The following is a 21072-nucleotide window of genomic DNA, read 5'->3' on the forward strand; positions in this document are numbered from 1 at the left end:
TTGATGACGGTTTAAAGACTTCTCCGTTTCGCTGATAGTCCAGTACCGGTTAGACTTGCACAAGTCTCTAAAGCAAAAGATATTAGTTTCAATCACAATTTCTAGATTATATAAATAATAAGAAAAAATTGTCTCTATAAGAGATTGGCGTCCTTTCCTATTATAGGGATAAAATTACTATACAACCATGGTCTTATCATTCAGTACAGCCCTCGAGCAAGGCTAAGTACCAGTGCGATGCGCCGTGACTGTACGGACAGAGTGTTAACTAGTCAGAGGCCTGCTTGACAGTTAAACGTACAACTACTCCTTGTGTTTGATGGAACACGCGGGCCTTGGGCATCTTGTTGTTTCTATTGATGATACAATAATAATTTCAGAAGTAGTCTTAATAATAACGCCAGACAAAGAATCTCAAATAAATAAAGTATGACACACAGACACATACACATACACACACATGGGTGAATACACAATGACATGTGATGCACATATGGCACGTGATACGCACATGAGGCGCACACAGACTAGACCCACACTTGACCCACAAACACGTAATCCACCCCCATGGTTAATGAGTGACTCTCCAAGGGGTAGTGGTTAACGAGTGACACCTCTAGCGGTATAGTGGTTAACGAGTGACACCTCTAGCGGTATAGTGGTTAATGAGTGACACCTCTAGCGGTATAGTGGTTAATGATTGACACCTCTAGCGGTATAGTGGTTAATGAGTGACACCTCTAGCGGTATAGTGGTTAACGAGTGACACCTGTAGCGGTATAGTGGTTAACGAGTGACACCTCTAGCGGTATAGTGATTGACGAGGGACACATGTAGCCGTATAGTGGTTAACGAGTGTCACCTCTAGCGGTATAGTGGGTAATGAGTGACACCTCTAGCGGTATAGTGGTTAACGAGTGACACCTCTAGCGGTATAGTGATTGACGAGGGACACATCTAGCGGTATAGCTGTTAATGAGTGACACCTCTAGCGGTATAGTGGTTAATGAGTGACACCCCTAGAGGTAGTGGTTAATGAGTGACTCCTCTAGCGGTATAGTGGTTAACGAGTGACGCCTGTAGCTGTATAGTGGTTGACGAGTGACGCCTGTAGCGGTATAGTGGTTAACGAGTGACGCCTGTAGCGGTATAGTGGTTGACGAGTGACACCTGTAGCGGTATAGTGGTTAACGAGTGACGCCTGTAGCGGTATAGTGGTTGACGAGAGACACATCTAGCGCTAGTGGTCAGCACAAGTCCTATCATGGCCAAGGCTTGCCTCTGTGCATATTTCACATTTAAATATAAAAGGGACATTTCAAAAGAAAAATCGTACCGTGTATGTTACAGTCAATGTCTATATATAATCAGGCAGTTTGTACATTGACTGATTCACTAGGGTAATGTACAGATTGGCTAAACTACTCTGGCAAAAAATGTACATATTGTCTGATTACAGACATTGACTGTAACATATGTTTCTGACGAGACATGTTTTTTTTTTCTCCAAAAGTGACGTGCTCAAATTTAAATGCAGAAACCGAAATCAGTTATGTAAAGACATGTTATGTAACTGTACCCCATGGTAACAATGCTTTCACTATCCTTTCAACCACTTCGTCTTCCATCGTGTGACGTGACCAAGTCCCAGGGACCGTCTGGGGCAACAGCTGTCATTCATCGCCCTTCATACCAACTTTAAATGTCCAGGTAACTGTGGTTACAATATGTTATATCCAGATATTTAAAAGAAAAGAAAGTATGATATAAACACCAATATTATTTGAAAATAAAAAAACAATGGTGTGAAACCTTTAACCATGTGGTATATTAGGATTCAGCACTTTATGTGTGGAGACGTGAGTGGATAATACTTAAACAGCACTTCACCGAGCTTCATGAATGGTGGTAACATGGTGTTAACATGGCTCACTGTATGGTGTTGCCTGCAGAAAAAGCTTGTAAATTACAAAAAATATATAATTAAAAGACATAGCATATTTTCTTCCTGTTTAATTCCGCAAAATCAAATATGGTCGATCAATGTTTGTTATGCGCGGCCAGTAGAGAACGATTTTTCATCTTCGATTTCCCTTGACTGCGGACGTACGTCACATGTACCGTCTGGCGTGTATTGACGCGACCCGTCATCACACTCAAACTGCTCCTTTTATCAGTCTTATACGCCATATACAACTTAAACACAGTCATCTGATTTAAATCTAAATACGTTCATCTACAGCTGATTTAACTCCAAGTATTCTCATATCATGTTCAAATTTGACGACCTATCCACAAATGTTAGTGATAATAGGCTTCGCATGTACACTGAAATGCACTGGGGAGCTGTATGTGGTCGAAGCATATTAAACACGAGCTGTGACCGAGTTTGATCTGTGACTGCCACGCAAGGCGCTTCCATTAACAGCCTGTTTACTTAAATCCCATACTTGGCTGCCATGCTGTTATCAATACCCATGTAGCCGTCATATCATAGTCAGCTGTGTCGCGTCCGATGTGGCAAAACAAATATTAGTGACCGATCACTGCAATGTGTCTCCATACATTGTAGATGTTCTTTTTGTGTGAAAAAAAGAACATAAATGTTTGATTGATCCATTCTCTTATTCCAGACCTATTTATTACAGATGCTGTAATGTCACATTTAAACAGCATCTGTCCCTGTGATTAGCTGGCGAGAATGCTGTTATAACGCTGTCAGTCGGCAGATCTATAACCTAATGTATTAATGTAGCGTAAATATAGGTAACGTTGACACATACAGATGGGTGATGTGTCATTTACTAACATATGATGTTTATAAAACGTAAATTCTAAATTCCCAGCGGTGGGGTCATCAGAGTTTGAATTCCTACCTGTCACCACAAAGGTCACGCATATGAACCTTATGAAAAAGACGACATGATATATTGGGGGTGTAGAAAACGTCCCAATGCAAAAATGTCCACAGACAATTTGGAGAAACGAATACTCACACAAATCTGTAGTGACTTAAGTTTATTTATTGTTTAGACATTAAGTTTACTTATTAATCTTCTGGAATGTCACAACGTCACATGGTTTCCAAGTCCATCTCCAACTCTTCCCAAAATGTGTTGCCATTTTCACTAGAATTTGGGGTAATTTTCTCCAAACTGTTTGGTGCCAATTTTGCATATGTCCATTTTCTCTGTGACCCTAGATGGCACATACCAGGAGTGCTATTATGTTATATCACACTTGAAACTTCCAATATTTCTGTTCATACTATACGAACAGCTGTAGTATTTTGTATGGCATTTCTAACATTGTTTTTTAATCGTGTGTCTTGATTGCTGAATGTCAAAGGTTTTGAGCAAGTTGCTTGGAAATCTGCCAATCAGCGTGCGACACATTTTATGCCCATTTGTCAAAAATAGTTCACAATAGTTCAATCAAACAACGCCAACGCCTGTATAAATTGCTGTTTATCTGGAAACATTTCATACTAACAATTGTAACATTTTCAAGAGACAGGATAAACAATTTTCTTCATTAATAGAATCTTGATGAAGATTTGCTGCGATCAGCGAACATTGATGTTCGGAGCTTTACAAATGAACCGGTGTTGTTTGTGAAAGCGCTTTCTACAACGAACAATGTAAGGAGTTTGCTTTTCCAGCAACAGGTGTCTTGACCCGGAAGAACTCCACGAAGGTCAGACATCGTGGACCAATGAGAATCCGACAACGCACTAGCCGGGTCCACGTTAGGTCACTTCCACAAGCACGTTGCAGGGTAAAGGTGTGCGAAATTTATTAGAATTTAGACTCTCATCGAAGGCAAGATGAAGATTGTCGTCGTAGCTCTTGCTCTTATCGCCGCTGCTCACGCCAGCGACGTCCTCGAATTTACAGATACCGACTTTAAATCTAAAGCTGCTCTACATGAATTGATCCTTGTCGAGTTCTTCGCACCGTGGTAAGTTTGGATGTCTGATACAGGCTCACGTTTCAACAATCTTCATTCAATATTCCACTATAAAACTCCTTAGGCATGCTTATTTTCCTCATTCACGTCCAGAAGTAATAAGATAACACTTTGCTGTGCCAACATGTATAAGAACGATGAATGATGCCACACTGTCAGCATACCAAGTGTGTGTGAATACCTCTCATGGGCCTACAAACATGGTAAAGTTACATAGAACATTTATTTTCCTTTATTGCTGAGCTGAGGTGTGGAAGGCAGAAAATGCTGTTTCATTTAGTAATTAAACAATCAAATGAATTGGTAGTATTACTTAATCACATAAATGGCATACCAGGTTTAACTGAAGATAAGTTGTAGTCTACTTGAAACTTTAAGGGTAAATAAACTTTGTAATTTTTAGTTTGGGGAAGGTAAATCAATTAAGTTTTGGGAAGGTAAATAATCAGATAGTGTTGAGTATTATTTCTATTTACGCAATGGACAACCAGCTAAACTCAACACAGATTTTCAAGTTTCAGTCTTGGTGTTTAGCATGTCGAGCTGACAATAACTTCCTTGTGTAGAATGTACACGTCACTGCTGGAAAGAGTGGAGTAATTATTACAAAGTACTACTGTACTAACTGTTAAGATAATTGGTCTTGAAGAGCTGATATGTTTATTAGTCAAGCAATTGTTTCCTGGCCAAAGCAGCCATTGCAATGACACTTGACATGTTTGTGATAACAGTTTTTAATATAAAATGGTTTTGAGATTGTCAAAAGCTACAAGAGTGTTATTATCACAATGACATATGGTAGTATCAGATATTTGTTTTACGTTTGGATATTGATTAGCTTCGAAAATTAAGCATTATCAGTATTGTAACGGGGGGTGTTCATGAATAACACGGGTCATTATTTGTGATGAAGATTTATTATCAGTCAAAACAAACGCCCTGAAACATATACTTGAATATAAATATACTTATATATATATATATATGTACGTAAATATACACAAACATAGGGTTTAACGTCGCTTCCAAGATTATTGCACTTATATAGCAACGTGCATGCTCGTGTGTGTGGCTGCTTGTACTAGTCTGGACTGATGCCGATTTATAGTGCTAGCCCACTGAGATACCATGCTGCAGTTTAACATGAATACCCCACTCAGACACAGTATACTGACTCCGAGCCGAGCAGTCCAGGCCTTGTTTTAGCCCTTTCATGCCGAGCGCCAGACAGGGTAACAACAAGTACCATCTTTTAACATCTTTTGGTATGACGCGGCCGGGGATTGAGTGCTTGATTTCTCTTGGAATGTACGGACCTAGTTAAAACATTTACATGTCTGCAATTATGAGTATATGTAATGACCTATCTGAACATTTATTAAGACTGTAACACTACAACTGATTACACAAATACATGACAGTACATTATAAAAATACGTATTGAAACATTACAAACCTGTAGGGACAATCTCAGTTGAAAATACTACACAAAGCAGATATTTGTTGTCCGCATGGTCAAGGTGTAGTGGCTGGTGTGCTGGTTAAATATTGGCTGTTAGTATTTGAAACAAGGCCAATCAGGCGTAAGCTGTATTAAACAAAGGGCCGACCCAAGCTACCTACCCTACCCCACAACCAGTAGAAGTTAAATAACCAAACTCCACACAGAGATCAAGTCATTATGCTACTGCAGAGCTGAAGAATACAGCAGCCATACAGGTTTATTTAATTTAATTCAACATGATAAAAGGTTAAAACACCATTTCATTGCAAAACATATGTACACAAATATATAAAATACAGAAAATACACATATCTGCATATATACAACACTGCCACAATATGACAGTGTGTTGATATAATAAATGTGACAAGTCATGGCCATTTAGAACTGATGGGTCTCTATACATGCTATAGTGTGGCTAAAAAATAATGCTGTTGCCATGTCTAAACTTCTGATAAGAATTTTCCCTGTTCAAAAGAGGGGTAGCCATTGTGTCCATGTCAACGATTATGTTGGGTTTTAAATAACTCCAGTACACATTAATACATATTTATTCAATGACCACCAGCCCACTCATTCCACTTCATTGTTTGGTATCGGGAACAATATACATGGTATAGCTTTCCAACAGTTTTTGTTTTATTTGAGTATGAAACCTGCACACTTTTCTGTATGAAGTTGACAGTATTTGTATTGATACTAGTGCATGATCAGTGTGTGGTATTGGCAGCATTGTAATCACAATAACCCATTGTATTATTTCATACTTGTGGAGAAAACTCTGATATACTTCAGTTCATGTATTGATTGCTCCTTGCAGGTGTGGCCATTGTAAAAAGCTTGCTCCGGAATATGAAAAGGCTGCAACGACTCTGAAATCAAATGACCCTCCTGTCGCTTTGGCCAAGGTAATCACATTATTGGTTGAATGAAAGCGATCTTACAAGTAATTTGAGCACATCCATGCTGCTCAGTTGGGGGCTGATAGACATGACAGAGAAGTGATGGACTACTGTACATTGCACTGCCTTTACGTCCCGCTTCCTGCAACATTTTTGCAGTTGTACAATGTTGTATGTAAAGTGTGACCTGAAGCATGCTTTACTGGAGCCACGGCAGCAGGCAAAGTTAGAAGGTAATGCAGTAGCAAATTGTAAAGTGAATTGATTTCAGGCGTAATGGTCGGTTGCTTACAAATGTGAGTGAGTATAATGGTTGGAGTTATCCTTTTATTTGGAACATTGCGAGACTTCCCTTCTTCTTCCAGGTTGACTGTACTGTCCAGACTGAAGTGTGTAAACAATATGGAGTCTCGGGGTACCCAACCCTGAAGATCTTCAGGAATGGTGAATTTGCTGAAGAATACAACGGTCCCCGAGAGGCAGGTCAGTCTCAGCTCTATTGACCTGCTATGACTTGTTTAAGAAGAGATTGTACATGTTTGCCCATTACTGACATGCTGATGATGAATCTGTTGAGCTTATATTGCTGAATAACCGTGACTATCAATGATAGGACTGAAGCATGTTTCATCTTCTCCTGACACAATCCCCAGGCGTGGGGATCTGGGGTCTTCTCATGACACATGCCCCCGGGGTGGGGTTCCGAGGTCTTCTCCTGATGCTTGCCCCCAGGGGTGGGGATCCAAGGTCTTCCGACACATGCCTCCAGGGGTGGAGATCCGAGGTCTTCCGACACATGCCTCCAGGGGTGGGGATCCCAGTTCTTCTGACACATGCCTCCAGGGGTGGGGATCCGAGGTCTTCCGACACATGCCTCCAGGGGTGGGGATCCCAGTTCTTCTGACACATGCCTCCAGGGGTGGGGTTCCGAGGTCTTCTGACACATGCCTCCAGGGGTGGGGATCCGAGGTCTTATGACACATGCCTCCAGGGGTGGGGATCCGAGGTCTTCCGACACATACCTCCAGGGGTGGGGATCCGAGGTCTTATGACACATGCCTCCAGGGGTGGGGTTCCGAGGTCTTCCGACACATACCTCCAGGGTGGGGTTCGAAGGTCTTCTCCTGATGCTTGCCCCCAGGGGTGGGGATCCAAGGTCTTCCGACACATGCCTCCAGGGGTGGAGATCCGAGGTCTTCCGACACATGCCTCCAGGGGTGGGGATCCCAGTTCTTCTGACACATGCCTCCAGGGGTGGGGATCCGAGGTCTTCCGACACATGCCTCCAGGGGTGGGGATCCCAGTTCTTCTGACACATGCCTCCAGGGGTGGGGTTCCGAGGTCTTCTGACACATGCCTCCAGGGGTGGGGATCCGAGGTCTTATGACACATGCCTCCAGGGGTGGGGATCCGAGGTCTTCCGACACATACCTCCAGGGGTGGGGATCCGAGGTCTTATGACACATGCCTCCAGGGGTGGGGTTCCGAGGTCTTCCGACACATACCTCCAGGGTGGGGTTCGAAGGTCTTCTCCTGATGCTTGCCCCCAGGGGTGGGGATCCGAGGTCTTCCGACACATACCTCCAGGGTGGGGTTCGAAGGTCTTCTCCTGATGCTTGCCCCCAGGGGTGGGGATCCGAGGTCTTTCGACACTTGCCTCCAGGGGTGGGGATCCAAGGTCTTCCGACGCTTGCCTCCAGGGGTGGGGATCCGAGGTCTTCCGACACATGCCTCCAGGGGTGGGGATCCCAGTTCTTCCGACACTTGCCTCCAGGGGTGGGGATCCGAGGTCTTCCGACACTTGCCTCCAGGGGTGGGGATCCGAGGTCTTCCGACACATGCCTCCAGGGGTAGGGATCCGAGGTCTTCCGACACATGCCTCCAGGGGTGGGGATCCGAGGTCTTCCGACACATGCCTCCAGGGGTGGGGTTCCGAGGTCTTCTCCTGATGCTTGCCTCCAGGGTTGGGGATCCGAGGTCTTCTGACACATGCCTCCATGGGTGGGGATCCGAGGTCTTCCGACACATGCCCCCAGGGGTGGGGATCCGAGGTCTTCCGACACATGCCCCCAGGGGTGGGGATCCGAGGTCTTCTGACACATGCCTCCAGGGGTGGGGATCCCAGTTCTTCCGACACTTGCCTCCAGGGGTGGGGATCCCAGTTCTTCCGACACTTGCCTCCAGGGGTGGGGATCCGAGGTCTTCCGACACTTGCCTCCATGGATGGGGATCCGAGGTCTTCCGACACATGCCTCCAGGGGTGGGGATCCGAGGTCTTCCGACACATGCTCCCAGGGGTGGGGATCCCAGTTCTTCCGACACTTGCCTCCAGGGGTGGGGATCCGAGGTCTTCCGACACTTGCCTCCATGGGTGGGGATCCGAGGTCTTCCGACACATGCCTCCAGGGGTGGGGATCCGAGGTCTTCCGACACATGCTCCCAGGGGTGGGGATCCGAGGTCTTCCGACACATGTCCTCAGGGGTGGGGATCCGTGTTATATTTGTCATTTTTCTGCAGTGAATGTAAGTGTGTGTACAAGAGTGTTCCTTATATTGTTTGTCTTGGTTATGTCTGTAAAACTGTTTGGTTGTGGTTCATGCATGCCAATTGAGGACTGATCTTGAATCCCTGAAACAGTCTCCAACCAGAAATAGCTGATGCATGGTATCTCCTTCAGGTGGTATTGTCAAACTCATGAAGTCCAAGGCTGGGCCTTCCTCCAAAGTTTGTGAATCCGAAGAGGACTTGAAGAAGTTCCTGGCAGTGGAGGAATATGGAGTAGTTGGTAAGGCTGTGTGATCACTGTTGCATGGATCACGAGTATCTGAATAAAAACAAACATACAAGCTAAATAACTATTCTTTATAATATTTTTTATCTTGCAATACATCCTGACATTCCACGTACAATAGTTCTACAAAAATACTAAAAGGTATTCCTTCTGCTGTGATCTTGCACCCATGAAAGGTTTTTTTTTGTAACATATTCTCTTGAGCATTATGCACATAGATATTTTGTTCCAGAATTTAATTGCCATAATTAAGGGTGCGTATAACACAAGTGCGTATTATGCATGAATAAATAAGTCTTGTGTACATTTATCAATCTGGGGGCTAATTGGGATTGTTCACTAGCAAATAAATAAGCATATATCGCCGTGGGCGCTTATTAGAGCGGAGTGTTAAGTATGTGGAATAAGGTAAGTGCATTACACAGACATTGACTAGTTTTTCTGACTATGTGACTAATATTCAAACACATACTTCTTGCGTGTAACCGAAAATAGCGTATCACCAAATCTGTACTAAATGCCCCAAGTTGACCCTGTTATAACACCATCTGGTTTTAAAGTGTTAATTGTATATGTGTCTTTGTTTTTGATAAATTTTATTTAAAATCCCTGGTAGATTCTTGGAGATAATGTGCATTCAGCTGATTGCTATTTATTCCTTTAAGATACAATTACATTAAGAGTCTCTGCATTTTATATATGCCTAGCGTGAGGGTAAATAGAATTCAACTTTTGAATCACGTCTGGTGTGTTTTGTTTCAAAATTTGTTTACTTTTTTACCAAATACCCACAACTGCTCATTTATATTGAAAGGATTGCACTTGTGAAACAACATATAAAGAAAACAAAAAATATTATTCAATTTCCTGTAACCCCACAGTCTTAGAATCCAGAGTGTAGAGTCTTAATAATGTTTTTTTAATATAACACGACGTAGACATAATAGACATCCTTACTGTCTTGAGAGTCTTAATACTGTTTGCTGATCAGTTTTTAATTATTAATGTAGGACTGTCGCATTAATTTGTTTCATGACACATTCTAGTCTATGGGTGTATAGTTGTTGATATAGGCACTCCGTTCCCCCAAGAGGGCTATCACACCTGTAAAGTTATGTTAATTGTAAGTCTTGGAACTGATGCCAGTGATGAGATGACATGAGCTATTTCCTTACTCATCTGATATCCCATGATCAGGAATGATAGGACTGAGGCATTACGGTTCCCATTATTAATAAATTACCAGAACAATCCTTTGTTTTAGGTGGCGCAATGTTTGATAATTCAGGCACAGTCTGTTACTTGATAGAATTATATGAACCAATCACAAACACTGCTGATTCTGTCAAGTTCCATATCTTCCTGTTTCTAGGCTTTTTTGGTTCCAAGGACGACGAACTGGCCAAGATATTCAAGACTTTGGCTGATACCATGTCCAGTGATCTGCGATTTGCTCACACATACAGCAAAGATGTTGCAAGGAAATTCAAACGCTCAGAGTAAGCTCCCTTAGAACATGTCAGCAGTCATCTGAAAAGCTTCTTATCTTTGGTGGAAAGCTTTGGAGCAGCTTATTTAATGTTAATCAGAATTGACGACAGAAGCACCAGTACTAAAGATGCTCTCTGCTTGTAACTGGCTTAGTGCCACAGTTCACCTGTGATTTGTCGTGTTCTGCGTGGTTACTGCCTTCATGATTAATCACTCGGAAACAATGGGTGGCTTGGTTAGTATTGTTGGAATAATCAGATGAAATGTCCTGGATTTGTACTGTAAGCCTTGGTTAATGTTAGGTAATGTTCTCTTTTTCAGTGAAATTGTAATCTATAGACCCAAAAAATTCCAGAGCAAATTTGAAGACAAAGAGGTCGCCTTTGATGGGGATGTGAAGGAATACAAAGTAAAGGCGTGGATTGAAGACACAAGGTAAGATGAGTTTGTTCTGTTTAACATGTTTAAGGAGCCCTGAATACCGTACCAGTCAACTAGAATTCAGCTGAAACTGAATTTAAAATGTAGATGTGCTATGTTTACATTTTCTGTCGGTTATATTCAGATCAATTTGTAGCAAAGTTGAAGCACTGAGAACTGGTTCAGCATTATAGCCCATAAATGCTACTGGTGAATGAGGCCTATCCTCATTGGGTTTTCACTTGTCCTTGGCACAATGTAGTAGTCTCTGGCCAGCAGGCTAGCGTGACTATTGAAGGATGTATTGTAGGGGTGAAATGATACAGCAAGGTCACGATACGTATCATGGTATGTAGGTCATGATACATAATGCAATGCACATATTTACGTCCAATCATGTGGAACTTCTTGACTAGAAGTATTTAAAAGCAGTTTCAAATGGTAAAGCTAGCTGGCTAGTGGCTGTTGTAGTAGTGAACTTGAGACCTTAATTGCAACATATTTTGTGACATTTGACTGACAAAAAAGCTGTCATTAAATGAGTAGTAATGTCTTCTAGGAAGTGTCGTCTTGTATCGATACAGTTCTTCTAGGAAGTGTCGTCTTGTATCGATACAGTTCTTCTAGGAAGTGTCGTCTTGTATAGATACAGTTCTTCTAGGAAGTGTCGTCTTCTATCGATACAGTTCTTCTAGGAAGTGTCGTCTTGTATCGATACAGTTCTTCTAGGAAGTGTCGCCTTGTATCGATACAGGAAGAAATGCATCATGCATTGTATTGTTGCATGAAAACTCATGATGCACCGATACATTGTTTCATCCCTTTCATGGGCTTGGAGGCTGTGATCCACTGTGAACTGGGCTGGAATTTCTGGGCTCATCATAGCACCACCAGTGGCTATTACGAGTTATGTCTCTTCTGTGTCCCTTCTATTGACAATCAGATTCCACCTCTCATATCACTTGCATTTGCTTCAAAAGAAATGGCTGCACACAGTCAAGATGATCTGATCGGTAAACAAAATCTATATTGTAATTAAGAGGGTCTTACTTCACTAGGTTCATGAAATCATGTGAACAGTTTCATTCAAAACTTGAAAAGATTTGGAAAATATCTGTCGATTTCTTTATGAGATTTTGATTGGACTATACATAGGTTGTTAGTCCAGCCGAAATCAAACTCCATAATTCCAGCCTAGATCGGCAAGGAAAATGGCCTTTTGAAGTGAGTTACCTCCCCTCCCTGTGAAGATGCAGTTGGGCAAGATATACAACATTGATTTTATTATTGTTTTCAGCAAGGGCCTGTGTGGGCAGAGGAAGCAAGACAACGCCGACCAGTTCAAGAAGCCTTTGTTTGTAGCATACTACGATGTCGACTATGTCAAGAATATTAAAGGAACAAACTACTGGAGAAACAGGTGAGCCTAAAACAGGACTCCATTTAGCAACAGTAGAGGGACCTACGTAAATACTTTATAATATCCTAGGTTTGACAAAACCGAAAATGATGAAGGAATACACAGGGACCTTGCTTTTACTTTGAGACAACAGTAGGTTCGACACTTCGGTGTTTGACTATATACAACAAGCACCAGTGCAACCTATTATTGAAAAATGCAACCAAAGACTACATGCACCAAGTGCATGTAAAATTTGTGTCTTTACCCTTAATTGTCCACTCATTGATCTTTGAACATACTCAATACCTCTTGGCTTTATTTACTTACCATACTACATCACTCATCTCTGGGGCGGTCGGGTAGCCTAGCGGTTAAAGCATTTGCTTGTCATGCTGATGACCCGCGTTTAATTCCTGACATGGGTACAATGCGTGAAGCCCATTTCTGGTGTCCCCTGCTGTGGTAATGCTGGAATATTGCTAAAAGCGGTGTGTTATGTGTGATTTCTTGTGATGTGGGTACTTCAACATTATGTACTGTACCGGTAATCATGTTGCCACTAAAGTACTGTCTCTACAATCATGACAGTCAGCATGATCAACTTTGATAGATTTTGGGACTAGGTTGGAACTAGATTTTCATGTCAACATGAAACTGGTTAAAGTTAAATCAGACTCGTGAAGATCCGGGGTAGAATAGGACTTCAGCTACCCATGCTTGCCGTAAAATGCGACTATGCTTGTCATAAAAAGCGACTAACATGATCGGGTGGTCAGACTCCCTGAGTTGGTTGATGCATGTCATCGATCCCAATTGCGTGGATTGATGCTCATGATACCAATCATTGGATTTTCTGGTCAAGACTCGATTATTTACAGACCGCCATCATATAGCTGGAATATTGCTGAGTGCGGCGTTAAACAACAACCAGCCATCCAATTAGGTTAATCAAGCTGTGAAGAATTATTAGTTTGTTTGTGTTCTTGATTTAAAATAAAGTACTTCTTGTTCTGATGAAATGTATGAACTGATGGTGTGACGTCATACCCTGAACATGCTGATGGTGTGGATGTGGAACAAGCTATGAAGCACTGGTTCATGTGTCCCAGACTATTTACAGGCCACAGTGAAAACTACAGAAAAGGGTTTCTCTATGTAGTCATGTTGATAAGTTGTATGGAAATGTTTTCTGCCCACAGAGTGATGAAGGTCGGGAAGAAGATTAGGGACGAGGGCAAGACTGTCTACTTCGCCATCAGCAACAAGGAGGAAATGAAGTTTGAGCTGAATGAGAATGGTATCGACGACATCTCCGGTGACAAGCCATTTGTCTGCGCTAGAGATACACAGGATAAAAAATACAGGATGGAGGGAGACTTCAGGTGTGTTGGACAGCATGCTTAAAACAGCGGAAGTCTTATGGATAACTGGTTTGTCACGATGTTTCATTGTGTTCAGCCAACTTCAAAATGCAAATCAGACACCATGGTTAACTTTAAACTTTAAAAATCTCATAAATAAGAAAGTAGTATTGTAGAATTATATATCAAAGATCTATTTCCGCATGCGCTGAAGAGCCTTCTTCTTGATGACCTGTTCTGCAATAAAACATTTGATTATTTCAAGTCAGAAAAGGGCCGGTGGGGTAGCCTAGTAGTTAAAGCGTTCACTTGTCAGGCTGAAGGCTCGGGTTTGATTCCCCACATGGGTACAATGTGTGAAGCCCATTTCTGGTGTTTCCCCATGTGATATTGCTGAAATATTGCTAAAAGCGGCGTAAAACCATAATCACTCAAGTCATTAAAAAAATAGGACATAGCTAGCTTGGTATGATTCATGTAAAAATGGAGAGATGATTTCCTTTAGTTTTGTCAGTATTCAATTATGTCTTGTTTCCACTTGTGTTAAAGTTTGACATGGTAGGAATGTCATGTAACAATCTGTAACACATTGATACTTGTTGCTTTCAGCATGGAGACATTTGAACAGTTTGTGAGGGATGTCCTTGATGGGAAGGTGGATCCCTACCTCAAGTCTGAAGCTGTCCCGGAGCCTAATGATGAGCCGGTCAAGGTACTCCCACTTTTCTATCAGGTCTTCAGCAACCCATGCTTACCGTAAAAGGCGACTATGCTTGTCGTAAGAGGTGACTAATGGGATAGGGTGGTCAGGCTCGCCGACTTGGTTGATGCATGTCATCGTATCCCAATTATGTTGATCGATGCTCATGTCAATCACTAGATTGTCTGTTCCAGACTCAATTATTTACAGACCGCCGAAATATTGCTGAGTGCAGGATTAAAACAACAAACGTCATGTAGACTCTGTACGAGAACAAAATCAACATGTTTCCTTGCTGCAGGCTGAGGCCATCGTTATCCATCATTTGATTTCGGAGTTGTGTCGGTACAATTAGAAATTCTTTTTAGACCCCTTTGCATTTCGACATCTTGTCGTCATTGTTGTATGAGGAATCAGGGACTTGATTTCTGATCAAATAAAACATTAACTCTCTGACACTTGCTGTTTGCAGAATTCATGTCAGTGAATGAAATGTTCATCATATTGATTACCATATACAGTTAATTGGCATTGCCTCCATGTTGCATGATGCAAAGAATGGGAATCAGCAAGGTGGATGAGCAAACTAGTGAGTCCCTTGAAGACACTTGCCCAGTCCACGCCGGGCTCATTTCGGGGCTCATGATTCTACTAATGCTATGATTATTTTTTCTAGGTTCTCGTGGCCAAGAACTTCGATGAAATTGTCAACAACAAGGAGAAGGATGTTCTTATTGAATTTTATGCTCCCTGGTGCGGCCATTGTAAGAGTTTGGCCCCGAAATATGATGAATTAGCAGAAAAGGTTAGTGCTCTGATATGTCGGTGCATCGCTCTGATTGATACTTTGGTGCATGGCTCTGATTGATACATCGCTGCATGGCCAGTGCAATAGTGACTGCAGCTGTAGGCATGTGGCTTTGTTTGACCAGCTAACATGATGATAAGAGATGGGACGTAATTCAGAAATGCTTTGCTGATAATCTTTCTGATTGTGCTGTGTCAAAAAGTAATGTTTAATCTGGCTACATGTTATAAATAAGATACTTATCATATCTCTTTGTAGACCAATGTCAAAATTAAATTCAGCCTTCTATAAGGCAGTTAGTTAAAAATAAATATGGCGCTAGAATATCATGAAACATACGACTGTATTGTAGTTTATTAATGATTAGTTTTATGTGGTACGCAATTATGTAATAGCAGAATTACTAAGCATGCATGCAAATCTTTTGCATCTTAGTGAATGTACTTTGCATCAGTTTTCAATTTTTATTAAAAAAGGATGCAGGATTTCGCTCCAGTAAGACTGTTGATCACTTTATGGAACCATATCACCAAATTATCCCGAAGGCTGATTTTTGAATAGTTTAATTGAATGTTGATGCATTGATTCTGAAGCTAATCCATGGCCTCAGTTTCTGTCAGTCTCCTTCACCATGTTTACTATTTTGTATCTTTGGACCGAGCATGGCATTTTAACAAGCTTGATCCCTGACCAGCTAACATGATGATATAAGATGGGACGTAATTCAGAAATACTTTGCTGATAATCTTTCTGATTGTGCTGTGTCAATAAGTATGTTGACCCGTGAAGATTCCGGGGTAGAATAGGTCTTCAGCAACCCATGCTTGTCGTAAAATGGGACTAACGGGATCGGGTGGTCAAGCTCGCTGTCTTGGTTGATGCATGTCATCAATCCAAAGTGCGTGGATCGATGCTCATGATATTAATCACTGGATTGTCTGGTCCAGACTCGATTATTTACAGACTGCCGTCATATAGCTGGAATATTGCTGAGTGCGGTGTTAAACAACAAACCAACCAGCAATAAGTATGTTAGATAAGGGAGCACATACCCAACCTATAACATACCCAGTCAGTGTCTTTGATCTGTCTAGCCCCCGTCCTCCACACTGAACATGACATGCAGCTGGCTGTATCGAGTTCACTGTAGTCAACAATCAACTTTTATGACTGAAATGTTTTTTGGTAGTTGTATGACCAGGTCCTTTTATCATCTAATAGCATGTGTATGTATAATCTCCATAGCTTCTCTGCCTGAATCATTGCATTCATAGGACAGGTCTGTATGAATTTTCAGCATGGTGTTCTAACAAGCTTGATCCCTGACCAGCTAACATGATGATATAAGATGGGACGTAATTCAGAAATACTTTGCTGATAATCTTTCTGATTGTGCTGTGTCATGGTCAAACAACCTTCATAATGAACACTGGGGTTATGTCAAGATCTATTTGCTCTTTTACTATAGTCATGATAGTTTCTATAGTTGTGCTGTATGTATAGGACACCCCTACTTTACCCCAGTTGTGCTGTATCTATAGGACACCCCTACTTTACCCCAGCTGTGCTGTATCTATAGGACACCCCTACTTTACCCCAGCTGTGCTGTATCTATAGGACACCCATACTTTACCCCAGCTGTGCTGTATCTATAGGACACCCCTACTTTACCCCAGCTGTGCTGTATCTATAGGACACCCAAACTTTACCCCAGCTGTGCTGTATCTATAGGACACCCAAACTTTACCCCAGTTGTATCTATAGGACACCCATACTTTACCCCAGTTGTGCTGTATCTATAGGACACCCAAACTTTACCCCAGTTGTATCTATAGGACACCCATACTTTACCCCAGCTGTGCTGTATCTATAGGACACCCCTACTTTACCCCAGCTGTGCTGTATCTATAGGACACCCAAACTTTACCACAGCTGTGCTGTATCTATAGGACACCCAAACTTTACCCCAGTTGTATCTATAGGACACCCATACTTTACCCCAGTTGTGCTGTATCTATAGGACACCCAAACTTTACCCCAGTTGTATCTATAGGACACCCATACTTTACCCCAGCTGTGCTGTATCTATAGGACACCCCTACTTTACCCCAGCTGTGCTGTATCTATAGGACACCCAAACTTTACCCCAGATGTATCTATAGGACACCCATACTTTACCCCAGTTGTGCTGTATCTATAGGACACCCAAACTTTACCCCAGTTGTATCTATAGGACACCCATACTTTACCCCAGTTGTATCTATAGGACACCCCTACTTTACCCCAGTTGTGCTGTATCTATAGGACACCCCTACTTTACCCCAGTTGTGCTGTATCTATAGGACACCCAAACTTTACCCCAGTTGTATCTATAGGACACCCATACTTTACCCCAGTTGTATCTATAGGACACCCATACTTTACCCCAGTTGTATCTATAGGACACCCCTACTTTACCCCAGTTGTGCTGTATCTATAGGACAACCCTACTTTACCCCAGTTGTGCTGTATCTATAGGACACCCCTACTTTACCCCAGTTGTGCTGTATCTATAGGACACCCCTACTTTACCCCAGCTGTGCTGTATCTATAGGACACCCCTACTTTACCCCAGTTGTGCTGTATCTATAGGACACCCAAACTTTACCCCAGTTGTGCTGTATCTATAGGACACCCCTACTTTACCCCAGTTGTATCTATAGGACACCCCTACTTTACCCCAGTTGTGCTGTATCTATAGGACAACCCTACTTTACCCCAGTTGTGCTGTATCTATAGGACACCCCTACTTTACCCCAGTTGTGCTGTATCTATAGGACACCCATACTTTACCCCAGTTGTGCTGTATCTATAGGACACCCCTACTTTACCCCAGTTGTGCTGTATCTATAGGAACACCCATACTTTTCCACTTAACATGAATGCATTCGATTGTTTCAGCTTAAGGATGAGCCGGAGATCACGATAGCCAAGATGGATGCTACAGCAAATGATGTAGCAAAACCATACGAAGTCTCTGGGTAGGTAATCCTGTCAGCAGTGGGCCATGGTGAGTCCGCCATGGTGACTCATTGTAGAATTGGTATGATGGCTTGCTTGTCATGAGATGATGGGTTAATCAGATAGTTTGGGGGGCCACTCTGTGCATTGGGAGGCCACTTGGTGCATTGGGAAGCCACTCTGTGCATTGGGAGACCACTTGGTGCATTGGGAGGCCACTCTGGGCATTGGGTGGTCGACAGCATGACAACATTGCTCTTATCTGGTTTGTCTGTCCAGGCGGCTGACATGAAGCTCAAATGATGACTGTCTTACAGCAACAAATGATGACTGTCTTACAGCAACAAATGATGACTGTCTTACAGCAACAAATGAAGGAAATATTGTGAAGGAAATGTCCCTTTACCAGCAAGAGGTGACAGAAACAGAGACAAGGTGTACAAGCTGATGCCGTCATTATAGCTGAAATTTTAAAACATCCTACCATGATAATTCACAATCATGTATTTGGGTATTAAATCTTGTGCCTTTGAAAGAATACTAAATGTATTTGTATTTGTTTCAGATTCCCAACACTATACTTTGCACCAAGGAACTCAAAGAGTGCGCCCAAAAAATATAATGTAAGTATGACGTCAGTCCGTGACATTCTATACAATGAAGTATAACAGAAGAGTTTTTACTGTGACACAGTATCGAGCGTGACACAGCATCGAGTGTGACACGGCATGGAGCCTGACACGGCATGGAGTGTGACACAGTATCGACAATGACAGTATCGGTGGTAGCTGCACACACATGATGTTGTTTCAAGACGGGGCAGACAATCACTGTTGATACTCGAAGTGCTGATGTGTGCGGCAGACCAGACCACGACTCCATTGGCTCGAAAACTTACTGCTTATGTTTCGATACATTCTTCTTGGCGTTCATGATTCTGTGAGTGTCGTTGCCTCATTGGAATTTCAAGAAAATCATTCCCATAACGAGTCAGTTTTCTTAATAAAGCAAATAAGTTACCTTCCCAGGGGGGTTCTGGGGCAGAATGGTTTCCCAGCATGTATGCAGTATTAAAGTCAGGATTTGATGGCTACCCAAAGTTTCACTGTTAGGGCATCAAGCAACTGGGAAAGGCAATTTACCTATGCATTGATCCAGGGTAGGTGGTTCTACTTCAATAATTAGACCCGTGAAGATCTGGGTCAGAATAGGTCTTCAGCAACCCATGCATGTTGTAAAAAGCGACTAACGGGATCGGGTGGTCAGGCTCACTGACTTGGTAGGTGCGTGTCATCGTATTACAGTTGCCTGGATCGATGCTCATGATGTCAATCACTGGATTGTCTGGTCTGTTCCTGATAATTTACAGCCATCACATTGCTGGAATATTGCTGCATTTGGCAACAAACAAACAACTCCATGCATTGACCCGTATAAGGGCTTCTACTCCATGCTTTGCATTGACCCAGGGTTAGGAAGTTTGTTTAGTCTGTCACAAGTGGGGTATCCTGTCACGCACATGATGGTGTTTCAAGACGGGGCAGATATATACTGTTGATATCCGAAGTGCTGATGTGTGCTGGTTACATCCACTTGATGACAATACGCACTAGCTCACTCCCATACACCACCTTACACATTGAGTTCAAGACGAGATCTTTGAATTAGGGGAATATTGAGTAGAGCACATCTCTACAGTGGCTTTCCCAATGACAGGCCTTCATTTATAACAATTGTTTGTCTGTTTGTTTGTTTGTTGACACCACAACTCTGCAAGTTGGTTTCCCAAATAGCGAAGCCCACTCAGTCATTGAATGATTTTTAAACTTGGATACAAATTCGTGTTTCAGGGAGGTCGTGAGGTCGATGACTTCTTGAAGTATCTGGCAAAAGAGTCTACAAACCAACTGAGGGGATACGATAGAAATGGAAAGAAAGTTAAATCTAAGAAGACAGAGCTTTAGAGGAGATTGTTATTGTACAGATGTAAGAATATTCCGCAGTAGCTAGCCTCATCGTCCCCCCCCCCCTCTCGATTCTGTTGGCAGGAGCGATAGTTTCATTGGCTGCGACATGGCAAGTGGAATTACTGTTCTTGTCTGTCTGCTGTCATTAGCTCAAAACATGTACATTTTATACTGTCATTCTTTTAGTTCCCACTGTTTGATGTATATTTTGAAGATGTCAACTCATTTATCCGGGGAGTGCTTGGTGTTTGTCATGAAAATCATGATTGTGAGTTTGTTCATTTCTAAATCCGACGCTTCCAATCTTCCCTGACTTAATAACTAAACTCACTATACAGATAAGTATCATAAAGCCTGTCATCTCTACCTAACATGTTTTTACTCAGTTGGAAACTTTTCCTTAATTATTTATTCTCTCTTTGTAAGATGATTAATTTTATAGATTGATCTGTCTGTATACATTTGTACAGAGGTTCATTTTATGCTGACATGTTATTTATGTGCCATCGGGATACAGTACTCTGAAGTCCGTACGTCGCCATCGTCATCATGTGTTGTGCATTACTCGCCTAATGCGTATGTTTGGCTCTTTGTTAAAATTTTCATACATGCAAGATGTATAAATGATAGTTATATCGAAAGTAAATATTACATTTCATAATGGTTGTTTGTTTTGTTTGTACATGGGCAGAGGGTAGCCCAGTGGTTGAAGCATTTGCTTGTCATGTCGAATGCCTGGGTTCGATTCCCGACATG

At 42.2% G+C, this 21072-nt stretch overlaps 1 protein-coding gene across 1 annotated transcript; it reads left to right on the top strand.

The window, feature by feature from the left end:
- Positions 1–3727: 3727 nt before the first annotated feature.
- LOC139471243 (protein disulfide-isomerase A3-like) lies at positions 3728–20977 on the top strand. Its single transcript, XM_071253544.1, has 13 exons — positions 3728–3960; positions 6294–6381; positions 6741–6858; positions 9054–9161; positions 10540–10666; positions 10980–11093; positions 12376–12498; positions 13680–13862; positions 14451–14553; positions 15218–15346; positions 18290–18369; positions 18915–18972; positions 20200–20977. The coding sequence occupies exons 1-13, from the start codon at positions 3827–3829 to the stop codon at positions 20311–20313; spliced, it is 1479 nt and encodes a 492-aa protein (XP_071109645.1). The 5' UTR covers positions 3728–3826; the 3' UTR covers positions 20314–20977.
- The last annotated feature ends 95 nt before the right edge of the window (positions 20978–21072 follow it).

This window comes from Haliotis cracherodii, unplaced genomic scaffold (genome assembly GCF_022045235.1).
Source record: "Haliotis cracherodii isolate W230 unplaced genomic scaffold, xgHalCrac1.p SCAF_1, whole genome shotgun sequence".
Classification (NCBI taxonomy): domain Eukaryota; kingdom Metazoa; phylum Mollusca; class Gastropoda; order Lepetellida; family Haliotidae; genus Haliotis; species Haliotis cracherodii.